The following is a 20720-nucleotide window of genomic DNA, read 5'->3' as shown; positions in this document are numbered from 1 at the left end:
TATTCAGTATGGTATGACCTTCATACTAAAAAAGAATCTGTGTCAAGAATTAGTTATTCTGGTTTAGATTTTTAAAACTTAATTTTGTAAGCATGAGGTGACCAAGTGAAGATAAGCAAGTATATATGCAGCTGAGTTGAACACCTATGAGAAGAGAAAGTAAATAGTTTCCCTTTTATTTAACATTAATTATCAGCTGAAGCTGAAACAAGGTCACAGCAAAGGATATTGTGTGCCAGGAGCTAGTTTCCAGATGATAACTTCTTCAGCTGGTGCCCCCATATATGTTTGGACTACAGTTCCAACCTAGTTGTACCTTCTGCAGTCTGTCATCTCAGTACATATGGAGGATGCCAGACTGGGGAAGACTGCTTTATAAGCTTAAGCTCAGGACCTGAATCCTAAGAAAGATTTTTGCAGAAATTTAGATATTTAGCAAAGAAACCTTGAATTAAAACTGAACAAGAATCCTCGACTAAATCTATTTTATGGAAAATGGATAGGAATAAGACACTTAAAGATGTGCTAAGAGAGTATAAGTTTGCAGAGAACCTGAATGTATTCTTTATACCTGCCTGAATAGTCATCTTTTTTTTTCTTTTCAGAAAGTGCCTTTTTGAAAAAGAACTCTGAAAATCTGAGGCAAATAGTGATAATATTCAACAAATTAAAAAGTAAATAGTAAGGTATCTTTTAAAAAAATATTTGACATAAATCCAGTGGTTTCACTAAATTATCTGCCAATTTTGAGAAACTATTGAATATATGTCAAATATTGAAAAATTGAACCCAGTGCTAGAGATTACTGAGAAAAGACTGAAAATTAAATTACCAATAATATATTTGACAAATCTGTGGTGTGACCACATTTAGACTTATGTATAGTTCTGACTATGATTGTTTAAAAAAAGGATATAGTAAAGCTGGAATAAGTGCAGGAAAAGGGTAACTTCAATGACAAGTGAAGCAGGAGATTGAGGAGAGAGAAAAGATATTTCTTCATATAGCATATAATTAAGCTATGCAGTTATGGCCACAGGATGAGATGCTTGCCAACTATAAAAGGAGATTAGTCAAATTAATGGTTGTTAAATCTTTTAATGGCTCTAAGTAATGCCAACTATATCCTATTTCCAGGATCTGATATGGGTTCCCCCTGAATATTAATTACTGGAAAGCTGCTGGAGAGGACTATTGCTATCATATCCTGCTTTGGCCTATCAACTATGCATTCTGGTTGGCCAGTGAAGGAAACAGATCACTGGATTAGACATGCTGTTTCTGATCTAGAAGAGTTCATTCTATATTTTCTACTTTTTTTCTCTTGCACTGTTCTCTCTTTCTGTATTAGTTGTAATGGATTATTAGTTGAAAATAAATATTTCTGATAAAGTACTTCACAAATATGAACATGCTATAAAAATGGGACAAGTCCCATTGATTTTTCTCCATAATGTAGTTTTCAGTTGTACCCTCTTCAAAATTAATAAATTTGTGTTAGTAATGCCCTTTACATCTCCAACGAAATATCTCTCACTTACCAGGTACATGCCCATGACACTTATCAGTGTAAATAATTCATCTTCCTAGCTTTTACTGGAATTTCACAGTTGATACCCAGTTCACTAAAGGCTGTATGTAATCATATGCTGTTGAGAATGTTGAATTGCCACATACATGGGTCAGAAAAGCAGTAAGTATTTGCGTACACTGAGCAGTATTTCATTGCTAAATTAATTTAAATGTACAGTGGTCCCAGAGGAGAAAAAAGGTCCTTTAATAGGCCTGTGGCTATTGTACTATGGATAAAATAAAGTAACTGAGTTTATACAAAATTAGGTGCAAAATTATTTTGCATGTTTCTTTTCCAAAAGTGAAACAGATTTTTAAAAAATATAATTTGCTTACCTAGTTCTTATCAGCAAAGCTATCAATGCATGATGTTTGTTTATCAGACAGAGCCCGATGCTGATTTGGTCTGAGAGGGAATGACAGACCAAAGATCACACAGCTGGTTTCTGTGCCTAAGGGATGACTAGAACCTGGGTTTCCTCACTTTTAGTCCAGCACCTTACTACTATACCACATCAGTTCTCACAAAATATAAAATATATCAAAATTATCCATTCAAGATAAAATAACTGCTGTGAGATGAATTTAAAAGGTAGTGTGCAGTGAAGTGCTGCATACATGTAGAAAATGAGCGCTCATTCAGTGAAACCAGTGTATCATAGAAAACAAGATTCCTCTTTAGGAGGATTACAAAATCTCTTTATTTCAAATAGGTGTTGGAGATAGTTTAAATAGAGGTCTGTGGATCTTGCAACTGGTAAGTTTTTAGCACTTTCAGTTACTATTTAAATGGGACCAAATTATATTAGTGTTTTATCTATGTTAGAATTGTGATGTGTGAACCAGGATTAATATTTACATAGTATTTTTCTGTATCAATTATAGGCAGTGTGGTGTATTGGCTAAGGTTTTGGAGTAGGGCTAGAGAGATTACAGTTCAAATCCAACCTCACTTGTTGAAATTTACTGAGTGGCTTTGAGCAGTCATTCTTTCTCAGTGCAATCTACATCACAGGATTGTTCCATGAGAATAAAATAAAGGGAGTTTCCTTTTTATACCATCTTGAGATCCTGATGGGATCAAATAAATATACAAAATTGCCATAAGTGAAATAGGATATCATAACTAAAAGCTAAACTGGGCCCTAAATTAATTTTGAGCAATGATGACTGTTGGAGAAAAACATAGATAGGTATGTGGTTTCAGGTTGATTTTTCCCCCATTAATACCTTTCTCAAGCTGAACGTACATAAACTTCAGTCATTCTTGATTTGTATTCATAGGTCTGTGTGAAATTGTCCTCTTGATTAGACAGTTCCCTGTCATTGCACATATAGGGGAAACATAGTGAATACTTAAAAAAAACCGAGTCATGCGCTTTAACACGGAAAAAGGCTCTTTGTCATTGATAGTTTGGAACTGGAACCATATCCTTACATCTCAGTTCACTGAAGATGTTGATTGTCTAACAAATTCAAGTCCTTATGAGTCATATACCTCTACCTATGCTTTCATGCTTCTTGTTTCTGCTTGTCTGCCTCTGCATTCCTGCTGTAATAAAGACAGAAATAGATCTTGAAATGTTAGAGAAGGGAATTTCTGTACATTCCTAACACCTATAGTTCCTAAAATCTAAGTCATGCCTGAGATAGGCAATAAGGCTGGAGTGTAGTAACAGTCCAAAGTGAACTAGGAACGTTGGGTCCATATTGAAGAACAGTCAGGATCAAATCAAGTGGCAGAATTGAAATAGTAGAAAAAAGACAGTGAAGTAAAAGTCAAGCCAGAAAGAGAGGCAAACCTGAGTTCAGCTAGATCTTGTTGCTAACCTTTTTCTACACATTTCTACCCAGAAGAGACAATGGATAGCTTCCATAACATCTGGAAGATGTTTCACTAAGAAATTGTATTGAAAAGATTTGCTACTTAGAGGAGTATTTATTAGTTCCTTGCATTATGATGTCACAGTCTTAGGATAAGAATAGCAGGGTCATTTAATGTTCTGGTTCTGATGCTAGCTAGGAAACCAATCAACAGATCAAGGATAAGAATGAAAAGCCTGAGAGTCCTGAAAAGAGATGGAAAGTGCTGATATGTATTATGTTAGTACTTAGGAAAAATTATTTAGATTATTTTGAGTGCAACTATGTAAACATTTAACAATACTTATTTCCAAATAGAGCTATTAGTAAAGTTATTAGATAGCCTTCAATAATATTATTCCTTCAATTTGAATTCCATTAACATTATTTTTATACAGTATTTTAGAGAACTTGCTATGATGCAGCAAAAATAATTCTTGGAACCCTAACAAATGGTTTATTGCATAAGCTTTCACTGTTCACTCCATTACAAATGCTTGGAATAGAGCCCTAAAAAGGCACACTATATGTAGACACAGTGTGAGAGGGGAAGGAAATTGAGAAATGGTAAAAAGAGAGGTGAGAGGGACAGTGAACATTTCAGAGAGATAATGACTCTTAAGCAGTAGTTAGGAGTGACATAAAACCCATCCACACAGCTTCCATGCCCCACAACAAAGATGCTTTACTTACCATTTGTGGAGAACATGTCTATGTCATTGTCAGCCCACTGCTACAGCAGTTTGGCTTTAGAATTGATGTGGAAGTGGTTTTTCCGTGTTATGCTGAAACTGGACTTTCATGCAAACTGTGTAGAATGCATGGAAGAGGTTGCTTGACATGATGCAGACAGAATCAATGATTTGCTGAGCTCTAATCAGACAGGTCTGCTGTGGAACTGCACCCTTCTGTATGGCCACCAGGTTTTGTACCTGTTCTGCAATGTTGTTCAATGTTGTGTTGGCTGCCAGGAGGACAGGAACCACAGCTTCTCCAGCTACTTTTTTCTGGATTTTTTTCTTATGGGTAGGTAAACCAATTAACTAAGATTGGTTGCTGCCTTGACTGAGAGACCAGGCAACCCAAAGCACCAACAGGGGGACTTTGCACACACCATTCTTGTTCATGAACACTAGTTCTATTAATGCCATGCTGTGGAGCTGGTAATCTAGGAAGGCTTTTTGTACTTGTTGAGAGTATGGGATGCACAATGGCTTTCCTCTATGTTTACTATTACTCTGGCTACAAGGGAGACTAGAATTCTGGTTTTGCAGCCACTTTATTCAGCATTTTTTGAAGGATAGGTTTACTAGTCCACCTACACAGACACTCAAACTCAAGGGGTCAAAGCACCTGTTGGTGCTTTGGGTTGCCTGATCTCTCAGTCAAGGCAGCAACCAATCTTAGTTAATTGGTTTACCTACCCATAAGAAAAAAATCCAGAAAAAAGTAGCTGGAGAAGCTGTGGTTCCTGTCCTCCTGGCAGCCAACACAACATTGAACAACATTGCAGAACGGGTACAAAACCTTTCAGATTGGAAGAAGTACAATGAGAGTGATATCATCTATTGCTGCCTGACATTCTATCACAATTTATGGATGCTTCAAAAGAAGGATTAGAATCATACATAAATCAAATTTAAATATTGGGCATTTTTAAAAATCTTTACATTTTTTTGCTTGAGTTACTTTTGTACTGATTTTTTTCCCATTTCTGTACAATATATTTCTAAAAGCCTGTCTAAGTCTACTTAACTTCTTCAGACTCTCATTCTATCCCGTGTGGATTCTTGTGACACAGTGCCTAACCAGTCTTGTCTGTTAGCTTAATTATAATAATTTTATTCTTTTTCTTTGTGTTTTAATCATGTTTTTTCAACTTTGTGTATTTTCATTCCTATTGTCTAAGGGTGTCCCATACAGTTTAAAATATGTGCTCTTTTATATCGCTAGCCCTTCTATTGGTATCAGTTGATTTTAAAAGGTGTATTTGCAAGCAAAAACAAAATGTTTGGTCTGTTTAAAAGTATAACTTCTAGCAATGTTACATGGTTTATAAATTACATATATTGATGATATGTTTCTTTTCATTATTTTCCTCTGTTATTCTATATATAAATTTCTAATAGACTCTTTCTTCATGTCTTTACCCTTTTCAAAATGTTAATTGTTTTCTCTTTGTTCACATCCTCAGTCCCTTTGTTCCTCAAATATTAATGTTCTTACAAAACCTCCACTTTCTTGTGCTGAATCTTATGTATGGCACTGTTTTTCTATATACATTAATTTCCTTTTTGTCCTGTTTTATTTAAGAAATGATTAAATATTAAATATCTCTCTTACATTCTTTCTTGATACTCTTTTATTTTCAAATGATATTTATTTTTACATTAATGAATTGGGTTTTTTTTTTTACTTCTTTTTAATTTATCCATTAGGGCGATAATTTCTCCCTGAGTTTTTGTATCGTATATTCTATATTATGAACCTATAGCCAGGGACCTATATATTTTATCAATGTGCAGTGCCTAGTATACGTTGGGAGTAGCATAGGTACTTTCCAAAAATAGGGCTTGGTGATGATGATTAAAATAGCAAGTTTCCTCTCTATTTGACTGACAGGGCTTGCTGTCAATTCTGCGTAAACTGAAGAGTGCACCAGACCAGGAGGTTAGGATCCTTCTCCTGGGATTGGATAATGCAGGCAAAACCACACTTTTGAAACAACTAGCATCTGAAGATATCACCCATATCACTCCAACCCAGGTAAGGAAAGATATTATTATTGGTAGGCCAGATATTCCATGATTAAGTATAATACTATATCTTGATGTTTGGTAAAAAGTGCAAAAAAGACACTCAAATTGGGTGTTCATACAACTCCCTTTCTAGATGTCAGTGGTATGATGGTACAAATAGTCATGAATCACTTTCAAGCTTCACAATTTGTTTTTCAGAATTATGGACAGCATCCCTTATTTTCACAGTCTTTTTAAAATCCAGAATAGCCCATAATGTTTGAAATTTCCTTTTTTTAGGCATGAAACCAGCAGTGGAATGTGATCTAATAAAGAAAAGTAATTATTATGATACAGTTAAAATATATCTATAGTGGAATATCCACATGCACTTAGATTTTACCTTCCATTGTTTCACACTTTAAAATATTAATGTGTCAGGGCTGAATACCCAGAATTTACCCACTGAAATTCCAATAGTAACACTAGTAACACACATATGTGCACAAACATGTATTTAGAGATGTTTGTATATCTTAAATAACTTTTCTTAGGCTGGAAAGCCAAGGTTAGTGGTTGTTCAAAAGATGAAACTGTGGTCTGCAAGTTTTTATAGCCAATGGCACATTTAACATTTTTGGAGCATGTCATTGGTAATAAAAGAAAATAACTGCCATTAGGGTTCCCCTTTTACAAAATGATTGTTCCAGTTGATATTAAAAACCATAAGATACCTGTTTCTCAGAAAGTAGACCTATGAGATTACTCCCTGCAGTCTTCTCTAGCCTTTAGGATATTCATTATCAAGCCCAGCTTAGCTTACTCTTGTAAAAATTTCTGGGCAGGTAGACACATTTACAAATAGTGCTGGGCTACAAAGCTATTCACCAGTTTTATTTCTAACAGTGTCTAAAGAGCCTATGTGGTATTCTTCATTCTGGGAAATAAAGGTTAGGTTAGCTCTTTGATTTTCAGAATATCTGCTTCCTTTTTAATTTTGTTTAAAATCAAACTCTTTCAAAAATGTAAAAGGTAAAATGGGTCCAGGAGCTGGTAAATTTAGTCTGACAGTAGAATCAGTCACTGATTGAGATGGTGGGCTCCCTTTCATTGGATGTGAGGTATTCAGTGTATGGACATTCAGCTGTATGGAGATGTTTAATTTGGATTCCTGCAGTGAACAAGGAGTTGGACTAGACCAGTTGGACTGGCCTTAAATGGCTCTTTCCAATTCTATTGGTCTATGATTCGTTGCTGTTTACAGGTCCCATTGTGTGGTTTCTGGGATTATCATGCAATTATTTTGCCTTGTTCATATAATTTAAGGGGAGCCTGACAACATCATCTTCTGTTTATAACTCTCCTTGTATCTTTGCAGCAGGTCTTCTATCTTTTTTCTCACCAAGGAGTCCATTAATAATGGAAAGACAGAATGGTTACAAAATAACTTTTGAGCGACGATGTTAAGAGACTTTTGTCTAGAAGTACTGTTTGGTACTACATGTTCCTATGTTACTGTTACCAGATGTAGAGTGCAGATATATAATAGATATTCATTAAAAGAGTAGCATGTAATGTACCTCAGTTTTCTTTGTACAGGCCAACTCTCAACTGATACCCAATTGTGAGCATCTCAGAGATGCCAGCAGGTGGTGCTGGAGATTTGTAGGTTGGATCTAGCTTGTGAGCAATTGCCTGTGAGATGCTCCCATGCCTCAGAGCAAAAACCCACCCTCAGATTCCAAGCTTAGAACCAACCCCTTGTGGAGTCCCTGGGGTTCTCTGAGCTTGGTTGTTTTCTTGCAAATGTTTTGTTACCCGGCTAGGTATTGTGTGGCAACTTGTTGCCAGTCTGCACCACATCTTGTTTTTCTAGTTGTACACACCTTTCAATTGGAGCTTTAATTGATAAATGGATCTCTCAGAAATTCAACTGTTGTTTCTACTTTTCTTGTATGAAGCCATATACAGAGTTTTGCTTCTCATTAACCTGGACGTTGGGTTTAGCTTTCAGTAGTAGAGGCATTGTGCTTTCTCCTTGTCTGCATTGTTCTTTGACTTCCCAGTGTGCCCCTCCTTTCTTGTTATAAGCTGTAACATATATCTTGTTGTAAGCTATGACATAAACAGACTCTGACCCAGGCAAGGCTATGGTATCCTTCACCTTGCCAACAGTCAATTCATCTGAATAGCGAGCGATACATGCTTTATCTTGTTGCATTTTCCAGAATTGTGATACATAAGCTGTGAATAGCATGAGCCTATAAAATTGTGGCCAGGTATCCACTTAATTTGTGTATGTTTTAACTTTATTTATTACAGGGTTTTAACATTAAAAGTGTCCAAGCCCAAGGTTTCAAATTGAATGTGTGGGATATTGGTGGACAAAGGAAAATCAGGCCATATTGGAGAAATTATTTTGAGAACACTGATATCCTGGTAAGCATTGGCCACATTGTATGGCATATTAAATAACAGTGACTTTAAATTTAAGATGTGTTGTTGTCTAAATCTGTATCTTAGCCATTTATTTTGTAGTAGACAGGAGGTCTTTTTTGCAAAGCAAGTGTGCATAAGTCAGTTTATGAAATCTTAAGAAACATTTATTTTTAACTACTGTCTTAGCCACATGCTATGTGATAGTTTCATTTGGTATTGCCTTCCATTTGAAATTATGTGGTGTTTCAGATTGAAAAGAATGAACTGAATTACGATGTGGGACCTTTTCATTCATACCCATATTTTGTCCTGAATGCTATATGAAATGTTCCCAATTGACAGCTGTATTTCACACAGGCGAGGAACATGTTAAGGAGCTCTTCCCATATTGGTATCTTTTGTACATCACATCTGGAACTTCTTCCACCATCATGATCACATGTCACTCGCCTTTTAAATTCTCAAAGAGTTTTGTGTTAGTTACTATGGTAATATTTGGGACAACAGCTCTTTAAAATAAGGCGGCATTATTTCATACTACAGATGGCAAATTGAGGCCAACAAATAGTTGCTTGTCTAATGTGGCAATCCTGCTATAAGAAATCTAGTACTACTTAATTTATATAGAAAACCATGCATTCACAGAACCAGAATAGCAGGAGAACCCAAAGTTGATGTGGCAGACAGCCCATATTATCCTAAGGAACTGGCAGACAATCCATATCTTCCCTGAATATTGCAAGGAGAAGCTACCGCCAGTCATAAAGTTGTTCACTGACGGAGTACTACATAAGACATGCAGAAAGGACCAAGTAATATCCAGTGATGAGAAGACAATCTAATAATGATTCTGTATGTGTTACAGAAAGCATAGCCAGATAGGTAGAAAACTACCAGAGCATTTCTTTGTTACAAATCACCATAAGTTAGAAGACAAGGGTAACAACTGCTAACTATAGCTACTCTAGGTGTTTAAAGTCAGACTTTCTACAAACAAAAATTTCTAAGCAAGAATCCAGGGTAATGCAGGGAAAGGAGGATTGCTAGTCATAACATCAAATAAACTCTGTAGCCTGGTGAAGAGGAAGCATGAATGGAGAGCTCATAGACTTCCAGTGGTTCAGATCCTATCATGACAACATGTTGCTGCAGAAACATTCATCTGAACACTCCAGTTAATGCAGGTATATCAGAATGAGGTGAACATTTTTCTTTTGTAAAGCAGCAGCAGCAACACGAGTGGAATTCTCTGATAGCTCAGTGGGGAAAAAAAAAAATTCCAGTGAGACCAGAAGATGGATGTTAAGAGTCCTATCACAGGGATAAACTAAACTAGTTATGCCTAGCTCAGCTGTTATTAAGAGATTGCATTCTGTTACCATGAAATAAACAGAGACAAAAGCCATATCCACACAAAGAAGACTGAACTTAACTCAGCCTTAATAGTGGATGGGGGACTAACTTGCCAGTATAGTCCCATAAATCAAGTGAACCATTTCAGCACTATCCCTTCTATGGCCAAATGCTCAAGCCAACTTTGTGAAGATTTACTGCCTGCCACTTTCTGACTTTTTTCCCATTAACCTTAACAAAATAATAAAATTAAATAAGTGGCCAATTGGAGTTGGTGCCGCTATGCCCAGACTGGGGACAACTAAATCCTTCATAACTCCCTTTATGATTTCAGTTAAGTCATCTTAAGTAGGATGACATGGAAGCTATACTAGTTGAAATGTTATTCCTGAGGTAGCTCTGTTTCACATCCCTCAAGTAACCCATTTCTTTGCTCAGTGGAAAGTGCCTCCTCCAGGAGCCAGAAGAACAACACATGTTCATGCGCTGCCCACAATTGTGGTTGAATATGCTAACATAAAGTAAGCCATGCTTTCATTTGGTGGATGGTCTGGGCTCAGGTGACAAAGTCTAACTACAATATCATACAATTACGGGCAAAAAAGTTATTTTTATACTGTATAGATCAATTTACTGATGCAAGAATATCTGATGTCACACTCAAGTATTGTTTTGTGAATGGTCATTATTAATAGGTAAGTACCATTATTTGCCCTTCCTGTATTTTATTTCTCTCTGATGCACTGTTTATTATTCCCTCCAGTCACTGATGTTTGTATAATCTTCACTCAGAATAATGCTTTATGCATCTGATGAAACAAAGTATAACCATAAAAGCTTATACTATAATAAATGTACCAGTTTTTAAATTCCTTGGGTCACATGTTTTAGCTATAGCCAGCTAACCTAGCTACCTCTCTGGAAAATGTAATGCTAAAAGATACAGATTGAATATTCTGGCAGCAGCAGTGTTGTCAAATGTAAATCCAGGGATATGATAGCTTGCTTGAAACCATATGAGAAATGGAGTAGACAAATGATTTGCTGCTTTCTACTTTGCACTTCCTGCTAGCAGCATTTTGCCAATTTAAGAGTTTTGTAATATTGCAGTAGAATTATTCTTGTGTTGTTGTTGTCCTCACCTACCCAAACTTGGGAATATTAGCAACTGTATCCTTCCTCATTGGTTGTAACCTAAGGATAATATTTTGCTGTAGGGAGATTATAGCCAAAGTGTAATTTAAAGTATAAGGACTATTAGTGGATCAGTGGCTAATAGCCCCAGTCTTGAGTTGTAACACTGCATCAGTTCAATTAGTTGGATTTTTGAAACATAGTGAAGGAAGCTTTTAGAAGGGTTGCTGATATTTATACTATTTTCAATTCAAATATATCCAAAGCGATTTTAAAAAATAAGCCATCCCATTAAAATATTCAGACATGTAGAAAACCAGAAGAATAGTTGGGACGGTCCAAATAATTAAATATCAAATAGATTAAAACATGTAAAACTGGAGACAGGTCTTTCAAAAGTTTGATGAATAAAAAAATTCAACTTGTCACTAGCATTGGTGCTGCAGAAAGCTGCCTAGAGATTTTTTTTTTTTGCAAAGAAAGACTGTCTAGATCATGGAAGGAACTCACTGCTGATTTTATGAAGATTCTGTACAAATTTATTGGAACTTTCAGGATGCTCCTCTTTCTTTGGTAAATTTGGCAGCAAAGAAATGAACACTTTCCTATGCAATACTTGGGTGCATCATATGAATGATCTATTCAAGTAAGAAAAGTATGGCTGTAACTTGAATAATAGATGTTAAGGTTCTACGTGGACAAATTAGCATATGATTAACAATGTATATTGTATCTTGGCAAGTTTAATTATCCTACAAATATTTTAACTAGATAATTATTTTTAAACTCTAATCTGATCTTGTACAGCTACGAGACAAAAACAAAACAGCATGTCAGGAGTTATGTTTCTACAGCTAGTCAAAATATATAACTTTAAATTCCTTCAGTCTAAGAAGTTCAAAAAGAAAACTGACTTCTGCTCACATACAAACACATTGAGCAAATTCACATAGAATCAGTTTTTATACATAACAATTTTCTTTCAACAGTGATTTGTCCAAGCATCCTTCATACTGAGTTTTTAAGCCCATAGGCACAGTTTCTTGTGCTATTCCATTTTAACCTGCTATTATAGTAAAGGGAAAGCTGGATTAGGGTCTACATTACTTTGGTTTCCCTTGAAGGGACTTTTGTAAACAGACAGCATGCTAAGTAAGAAGCCTGCCTTTGCTCAAAGCTGAAGAATATTGCACAAGTGAGAGGCCCCTCTAAGAATATTTTTAACACATGAAGTGATTGCACATTCATAAACATGCAGGTGTGTTTGAATGGGAGATACTTCAGTTTCCCACACCTGTGCTATTTGGAAGCTATGCACAAATAAAGGTGTGTATATTTGAATGATTGCATATTCAGACATACACCTGCAGCTGTTTGGCACAAAACTTCCAGATATGGAAGTAGGCACTTGATGATCCCTATCTATCCCACTTGATGCAATGCTGTTCATTGTGGCGTTGGCATAAGGTCTGCCCTCTCAAGTTGCTAGTGAGGCGCTTCTCATAAGTTAAGCTTAGATGAGAAGTCCTTAGAGAGCAGTCAGATGCTCCAGGGATCTGGTGAGTGGTTCTGCAAACATAGTTTTTTCTTTTGAAGTTTAATCCAATGTTTCATCAGGACTACAAAAGCATGTCATTATTACAAATGTTGTCTTTGGGATGATGTATACAAATTGCTCCCATGACCAGTTATGCAACTACTAAACATCCTAGAACAGCAAAGTTGTCAAGCTTGGTGAACGGGATACATTTCAAAGGATTATACTAGCTTAGTTTGGATGGTAACCAACGTTTGAATGAAAGTTTGCCCACAAACACAAGCCATTTGCTTTTTCTTGCACAGCAAGCCTGAATACATTAGTGTTCAGTTAATCATCATTTTCCTTTTTTTTTTTCCTTTGAACTGGGGCAAAGCACCTTTTAGCTTTAGAGAAAGCCAGAATCCTAAATGAACTTCAAAACATAGTTTAGGATTCTGATTTGTTCTTAAGTTTGTAACTATAATTTCCCAATCTGAAAGAACCTGGAAAGTAGTGCTCCCATTTGTATAGTAGGAAAATGTGGAAAGTCTGGGTGTGTAGGCTCTCATTTATCTCTCAGCATATTAAGATGATTGTTCGAATAAAGGCTGCTGCTACCTGTCTTGAGATGTTAACTTACAATTGGATGAGATAAAAATGTTCATTTAAGTGTTTTTGGGTGGCTAAAATATGGGCTCAGTTCAACTTCTAGAATTCAGTCATAATCACCAAGAGTCAGAGATTTCTCCACTCATTTTCCCTTGCCCCCCAAGACCCAAGGCATTCAGAGAGGCAGGAGAAGTAAAGGAGGGTAGAAGCCAAGTTACAAAAAGAATGGGTTGTGATATACCAGTAATCACAACTTGTGGTTATAGGTATATCAGTAAGTTATCACTTATTAAACAAACCCCTGTATATTTTCTCTCCCTACATAACATCTATGCCTGATGTTGCCAAGCTGCCGTCTTTCACTCTGAGAATTCTGTGCTTTTTCAGGTACAGCTAACAGCTGAAAAAAGTGTTATAAAACACTATTTTTCAATAAAAAGGGACTGACATTTTAATCCTAGACAGGTTTTTTCCCTAATGCGAGATCCATTAATTTTAACAGGAATTAATTAATGTGGAGAGATCGTTATTGCAAAAACTTATTATTACAGATAGACTTTCTGTGAGGCAGCATCCTACAATTGAATGTTTAAACTTCTTTCCCTTATTTACTTTGTAGATTTATGTCATTGATAGTGCTGATAGAAAAAGATTTGAAGAAACTGGTCAAGTAAGTATATCACAGCTTTTGAAAATAGGGATACAGTACATTGAAGTTTGTCAGATTTTGAGGTGAAACTTATGTTAATAAAATTATAGTTTAGTTTCAGTTTAAGTTACAGCTTCCGCCAAATTAGTTGAAAACAGATGATTTTTTTAAATCCCTTTTTGATTTTCGCAAGTTTGACCCAAGTAATATTTATTTTTTACACTGAAATCTGAATTATATACACTCAGCAGTACAGTCTTTAAAAATATGAAGATTTTCCTGATAATTTAATGTAGTGATTGGTTAGATTCTGATTTATAATACAGTGTTCACTTATCAATTGAATCCTGCAAGATCTCCAGGTTATATCCAGGAATGATTGGAAGTATTAGGCTATTATCCTTTGATAATTATAGCACTTTTACAGCTGTATCCCCAAAGCGGTTACTGTAAGTTCATCTTTAAAATGACTGCTACTTATCATTTTGCATTCTGTTTGTTGTCTTCTTTTTTTTTTCTGATACCATTTACCGGAAAATGTAAGATTTGAGTGTCTTGTATCATAAGTTCCTACCCCTTAATTTTTGGAGTGTCCTTAAGGTCATCTTACAATGAATTTAGTTATAGAATGGTATTTGCAAGATCAGTTTGTATTTAATCTTCAATGTACTGATTATATTATCATCAAATAATGTGTACATGAGCCCAGTGTACAGGGATGTTCAGTATCCCTTTTAGTAGCCACAATTGCCTTTTATGAAGATTACAAGTTTTTTTTTTTTAAGATTTATCAGTGATCCATAGAGATGAATAAACTGGATCAAGCTTCAAAACTTGTATTTAGGATTCTTGCAGAATTTGAAGTATATGTAGGCTAAAATGAACTGCTTTTAAGAGCTGTTCCACTATACTGGCAAATTCAGCTTATAAGCGTGCTAGTATGTGTTATTTTGGCTGTTCCATAAGTGCTGGTCTCTAGAGGGTTGGGATTGGCAATGCACAGACATTGCCTTGAAAGCAGTCAGTCTGAGCAAAGTTCTACTCTGCTGTAATTTTGGAAAAACTTATTTTCAAGTGATATCAGTGCTTCTTTGTGTTACATACCTGTACTCTTTATTGTAGCATCTATACTGTTACAATAAAACATTAGGTTACAATATTTCTCCAGAACTGTTTACAGAAAAAAATCTTGTTCACTTTATAAAAAATTCTGCACATGTCTTTATGATTTCAGGAACTAGCAGAGCTTGTGGATGAAGAAAAGCTAAGTGGAGTTCCAGTACTCATCTTTGCAAACAAACAAGATTTACTGACGGCAGCCCCTGCTGCAGAGATTGCAGAGGGTCTGAACTTACACACAATTCGAGATAGAGTCTGGCAGATTCAGTCTTGTTCAGCCCTGACTGGAGAGGGCGTGTCGGTGAGGAGACAATGTTTATTTTGGCAGAATCGCTTTTCTACTGATCTGAAAGAGATAGGCATTCCTCTTATTCTGGATCGTTGTGTTTTCAGTGCAAGCATGAACCAAATGCATAACAGAGAGATTTAATTTTTAACTCACTCAGGGCAAGAGAGAGATTCTATGTTTTTGGATCTCTCTGTTGCGAATCACACACTAATTTATATTTTTGCTTCAACAATCTCATCCCCATTCTTGCTTGATTCTTTTCAAGTTACTATTTATTACCTTCCTTTCACAACATATGTATTATATTCCAATTTGGTTTTAAGGATAATAATTTTTATTGTACCAGTTTTTACTTAGCCATCCTTCTTAATTTGTTTTTGCCACAAATACTTCTTTAACAAGCTTTAATGTTTTGTAAAATATAAAAGCTTGTTAAAGAAGTATTTGTGGCAAGGTGGAGGTATGTATGTGTCATTCTGTCTTTGTAAGTGGTCCCCCTACAATTCTGGTTTGGTCCTACTGAAAGGTGTGTGTATGTTTGTGCATTACTGTATTAGGCAGAGTCACCAAAAAGATCAAGGGTAAGGTTAATGAAAGCAGTAAAAGTGTGCTGGGAAAGGATTATATAATGCAGGATGAACCTTCATTTTTTCTGAGTTATGCTTCAGAATTGGGTCAAGATGGGATACACCCTGGAGCAAAATAAGATAGACTTGGACAATTTCAAAAGCTGAGGATTAGGTCCTTGCAGAGCCCCATTAAAATGCATAATATATTCATTAACAAACAGAAAACCAAACAATGGAGCATTGGGATATTGGGGAAAGTAAAGACTTTTTTATTTATTCCAATTTCCATTCCTTTCCCATTCATTCCTTTTTCTTCCTCATAAAATTGTCTTTCAAGTTAAGTTTTCAGTATATTTTCCTTTCCTATGTAGGGCGTATTAAGGTCTCTTACTCCATTTTTATCTTGCTGTTTTCTGCCTACATATAGTCAAGATAGCTTAACTACTGCTATTTTTGCTGGATCTTCACTGGATTGGCAGTCAGTCCTCCCCATAGGGATCAGCAGGTGGCAGCACCTCATCAACATTGTCTGACCTTGAAAACTAAGCAGCTGCTAGGCCTGATTAGTATTTGGATGGGAGACCACTAGGGAATACAAATCTAGATATTAGACTGAGAGGTCAGAAAAAAATTCTGAAAGAAGGGAATGGCATTACTGCTAAGACAACTATGTGAACATTTTCGTGAAGTCATTAGAAGGCAAGCTTGGCTCAAAAAGGGCTTTATCACAACTCATCATCAACTCATATGAAGAAGACCACAGTAAAGGAGTGTGAGAAGAGATAGATAGTTTGCATTTGGAAACTTTGTTATTAAAATCCGTTATTTGGTAAATTATCGTTTGTTGTATCACCTTATTTGAAGCCCTAACTAGTTACAAGTGATAGTTAAGCTAAAGGTTCCCTAGAGTTGAGCTTGACTCCTGGTGACATTAGGGATGTATCCATTAAGTTTTCTTGGCAATAATGCAGGGATTTTTAAATTATTTGTACTTCACAGTCTTGCACACAACTTTGATATGTGCTGGTGGCCTTCCATCCAAATACTGACTAGATCTGACTGTGTTTAGCTTTTTTGATATTTAGATTTTGGCTTTTTTAACATTGTTTAATTTTTCAGTGTTGGTTAGGAGCTGTCACCTGTAGGGCTACAAGCATTTGTGTACAGGTAGTCCTCAAGTTATGATGGCAATTGGGACTGGAATTTCCATTGCTAAGTGATGCGGTTGTAAAGCTCAATGTCACATGACCACATCACTTAGTGGCACCAATCCCAGCACTCCCCATTGTCGTCGTTAGTCAAATCCCAGCAGTCGTTAGCTGAGGACCCACCCTGATCCAAGCTGTTCCCGGCTTGGTCACTCCCAGCCCCGGGCCTTGATTCTTCCAAGATAAGGGACTGCCTCCCCTTTAACTCCCCCTACTGCCTATTCTCCCCCATCTCTACCCTTCTGGCCTCCCTTCACCCTGCCTTGTGGGGCAGCAAGCAGCCCACAACCATGCGGCTCTGGGGTTGCTTGCCATGCTGCAGCTCGGGCTTCTTGGTGCACCATGGCTCTGGAAGCTGCAGCCACCCCAGCCCAGCACCTTGGCACAAAGCCCCAGCCTGGCCCAGCAGCGTGGCACAAAGTCGCAGCTGCCCCTGGAAGCCCCAGCCCAGTCTAGCACTGCAGCGCAAAGCCACAGCTGCCCCAGGAAGCTGCAGCCACCCCAGTCTGGCCCAGCTGCCCTTGCCACCCTGCACTCCGCCGCCCCAGCTGACCTTCACCATCTTCTTGCTCTCGCTGCTGATGAGGCATACCTGAGGCAGCTGCTGGTCACATGAGGCCTTCTTCCCTAGGTCTTGCAAGGAAATCGCTGTGTGCAACCTTGGGAAGAAAGCCTTGTGTGGCCAGCAGCTGCCTTGTGAAAGGTCAGGTTGGGTGTGCTTGGTCAGCAGCAGGAGCAAGAAGATGGCAAAGATCAGTTTGGGGCAGCAGAACACATGGCAGCAGGGGCTGTGGAGTGCAGGGGGCCAAAAGGGCAGAGATGGGGGGGGAGATAGGCAGGTGGGGGAGTTGTATGCCACTGCAGTTATAAGTGCAGGCGGGCTGCCAAGTGCCCAAATTTTGATCATGTGACCACAGGGGCACTGCAACAGCCATAACTTTGGGGACCAGGTGTAAGTACAATTCATTCAGTGCTGAGGCAATTTCAAACGGTCCTTGAATGAATGGTCGTAACTCGAGGACTACCTGTAGTTAATTTTAGATTTAAGGCTTAATGGTCTTCTGAGGAAGTTTGGGGGCTATATGAATGTATATTACTTCACTTATTTCAAAACATGGTAAGCTCATTCTGTTGAGTTGAGGGGCTTTTCTGCTGATTCTGCTAAATAGGCCTAATGGTATCTGTAGTTACCATCAATAAGTAAGTACTTTCTCTATGTATTGTTGCTTTTACTCCATTTGTTTTATTTTATTTTGACCATCCATCATTGCGGAACATATCGTTTGGTCTTTTTAAAAAAATATAACTTGGTAAAACAAAAAAAGTGTGATTTGGCTAACTAAAGCAAAAGGGAATAGAGTCATGTAAATGTATGATTTAATTGTGTTACAAACCATTAAGTTTCTTTTAAAAGTCTTTCAGCATAGTTTGAAGAACTGAGTAGGTATAAGATGAAGGATAATATCCTAACCCTATGCATGTTTAATCAAACTAAATCCTAATATGATCAACACATCTTATTCCCAGGAAGACTTGCATAAGATTATCATCTTGTATATGACCCTTGTGAATCTATGAATAGTTTTTCCTCAAGATAAATCTTAATATTTATTCTTAAAAATGTCACAGGACAAAAATCACAGTTGTCCCCACTAAATAAGGTTAAAAAGGCAGCTATTGCTTCACCTTCTTAAAAACAATATTCTACCACCATTTCCTAGTATTTCATGCATTTGTCAGTCTCCATGTTTTAAATCATTTATACAAATATGACTACATTCATTTGGCATCTGTTTTCTTAGTTCCCAAACATTTCCCTTCGCCCACAATGTGAGCTTCAATAAGTGATCCAGTCAAAACATATGGTGAATGAAGTTTTTACCTAGAAGAGGCCAAAATCAAAGTTAATTTAAACAGGAAATTCATTTGTTCATTATCTCTTGTAGAATTTTGAAATATTTTATTTCTAATGCTTACTTTATCTGAAAAAATACTACTTCATGCATCAAGCTTGGATGGTAAATACATCTTTGAGACAGATAGGCAACATAGCATTTTCTCTTCATCAAAGGTACATGCCAAGAGTAGACATATTATTCTTCTGGTACCAAAGTAACCAGCATGTCATGTGCAGATATAATGTTGCCAGGTTTTTTTAAGCATATATGTTCCCCCTCACATTTCTTGTGTGCATCACAATTTATATCAAAATATAAAATTTGATGTAATATACCTATGTATACAGGTTTACAATATAACTTATGAAGCATTTCCTAAAGAAAACAGGTAACCTGGATGGGAGAATGGAAAACATTTTTGTTAGATTTTAAAGCAAGCTTAAAATTTAGCTACTATACTATCCTTTAAGCCAACAACAGTGATACTGAAAGCTCTTGCAATTTTCTGAAGTATACTAGGTGAAAAATTGATTTTAGTTTAATTTCCAGGCTTTTCAAATACTTCATTTGTGTACAGTAAAAATACATTGATATTTCTTTCAGCACAGCTTAAAAATAGTTTCCTAGAAACATAAGTCAGCAGAATTGCTTCATTCCCGGCTAAGCCCTTTTCCCCCACTGGAATCTGACTAAATATAAAAACCATTTGCTTTTCATATAACTGCATATAAATTTAGAGTGTGTCTTCTGCTTTCAGAATTAACTTAGTTGTGATCATCCTTTGTTCACTCACATTTCATAAGGCAACCACAAAATGCCATTGTCCAATCACTGTCATAATGGATCTTCCCTTTTGTTCTTCCTTCTTTTCTCAAAGTGAAGAAAGACTGTTTTGTTTTTACCTATAGAAGTAGAAAGATAGTGCATCACAGGAAGTCTGACAGTTCTCGCCTTTTTTTTTTAAAGGCAGGTTTACACATGGGAATGATATATGGGGAAAATATACAAGAAAGATGTAACAAGGTAACATGACATTATTGTACAAGTACATATCTAATTTTATAGCAGTATCACCATTACTGTCATGGAAAAAGTAATACATTGTTATAAATACAGTATACTATTGTGGTATGTACATCATACGCAGCCACACAAAGAATGAGATATAACCTTTCCTGTCATCTATCCTTGACCTAACTCCTTGTGCGTCTTGTTGAAGCATTGCCAAATAATTGCACTACCCTAAGCTATTCTCACTGGACTCTACTCTTAATGCTGCAGTTCTTCACAACCATGAAAATAATAGAAGCTGACTTTAGAAAAGGCTGAGGAACATGAGACATTATTACTGATGCACGCTGGATAATTGAGAAAGCCAAAGAATATCAAAAAGAAGTCACTATGTACTTCATTGATTCTAGAAAAGCCTTCGACTTTGTTGATCATGTGAATCTGTGGAATATGTTCAGAAAAATGGGAATCCCAGAACATTTTACTGTCCTCATGAAAAACTTATATACAGGTCAGAAAGCCTCAGTACAGACAGAATATGGCAAAACAGATTGGCTCCAGGATGGATAAGTAAGCACTCCTACTCTCCCCTTACTTATTCAACCTATATGCTGAATATATATTAAGGGAAGGTGGATTGGAAGAAGATGAGCATGGTTTTAAAATTGGAGGAAGAAACATCAATACCCTACGTTATGCTGATAACACTACCCTGATAGCTGAAAATGCAAAGGATCTGCAAGCTGTAGT

The 20720-nt window shown here is 36.6% G+C and overlaps 1 protein-coding gene across 1 annotated transcript in view; it reads left to right on the top strand.

Annotated features, from left to right (window-relative positions):
- Positions 1–20720, top strand: part of ARL3 (ARF like GTPase 3) — a 41375-nt gene that overhangs the window by 2089 nt on the left and 18566 nt on the right. The window contains exons 2-5 of the mRNA XM_007421035.3: positions 6058–6201; positions 8496–8612; positions 13847–13897; positions 15111–15296. Of these exons, the coding sequence (XP_007421097.1) occupies positions 6058–6201; positions 8496–8612; positions 13847–13897; positions 15111–15296 (498 nt within the window). The remainder of the gene's footprint in view (positions 1–6057; positions 6202–8495; positions 8613–13846; positions 13898–15110; positions 15297–20720) is intronic.

Source organism: Python bivittatus, unplaced genomic scaffold (assembly GCF_059951505.1).
Source record: "Python bivittatus isolate LINGU-HERP-01145 unplaced genomic scaffold, Pbiv_v1 ctg000980_np1212, whole genome shotgun sequence".
Classification (NCBI taxonomy): domain Eukaryota; kingdom Metazoa; phylum Chordata; class Lepidosauria; order Squamata; family Pythonidae; genus Python; species Python bivittatus.
This window is presented reverse-complemented; position numbering and strand designations above follow the sequence as displayed.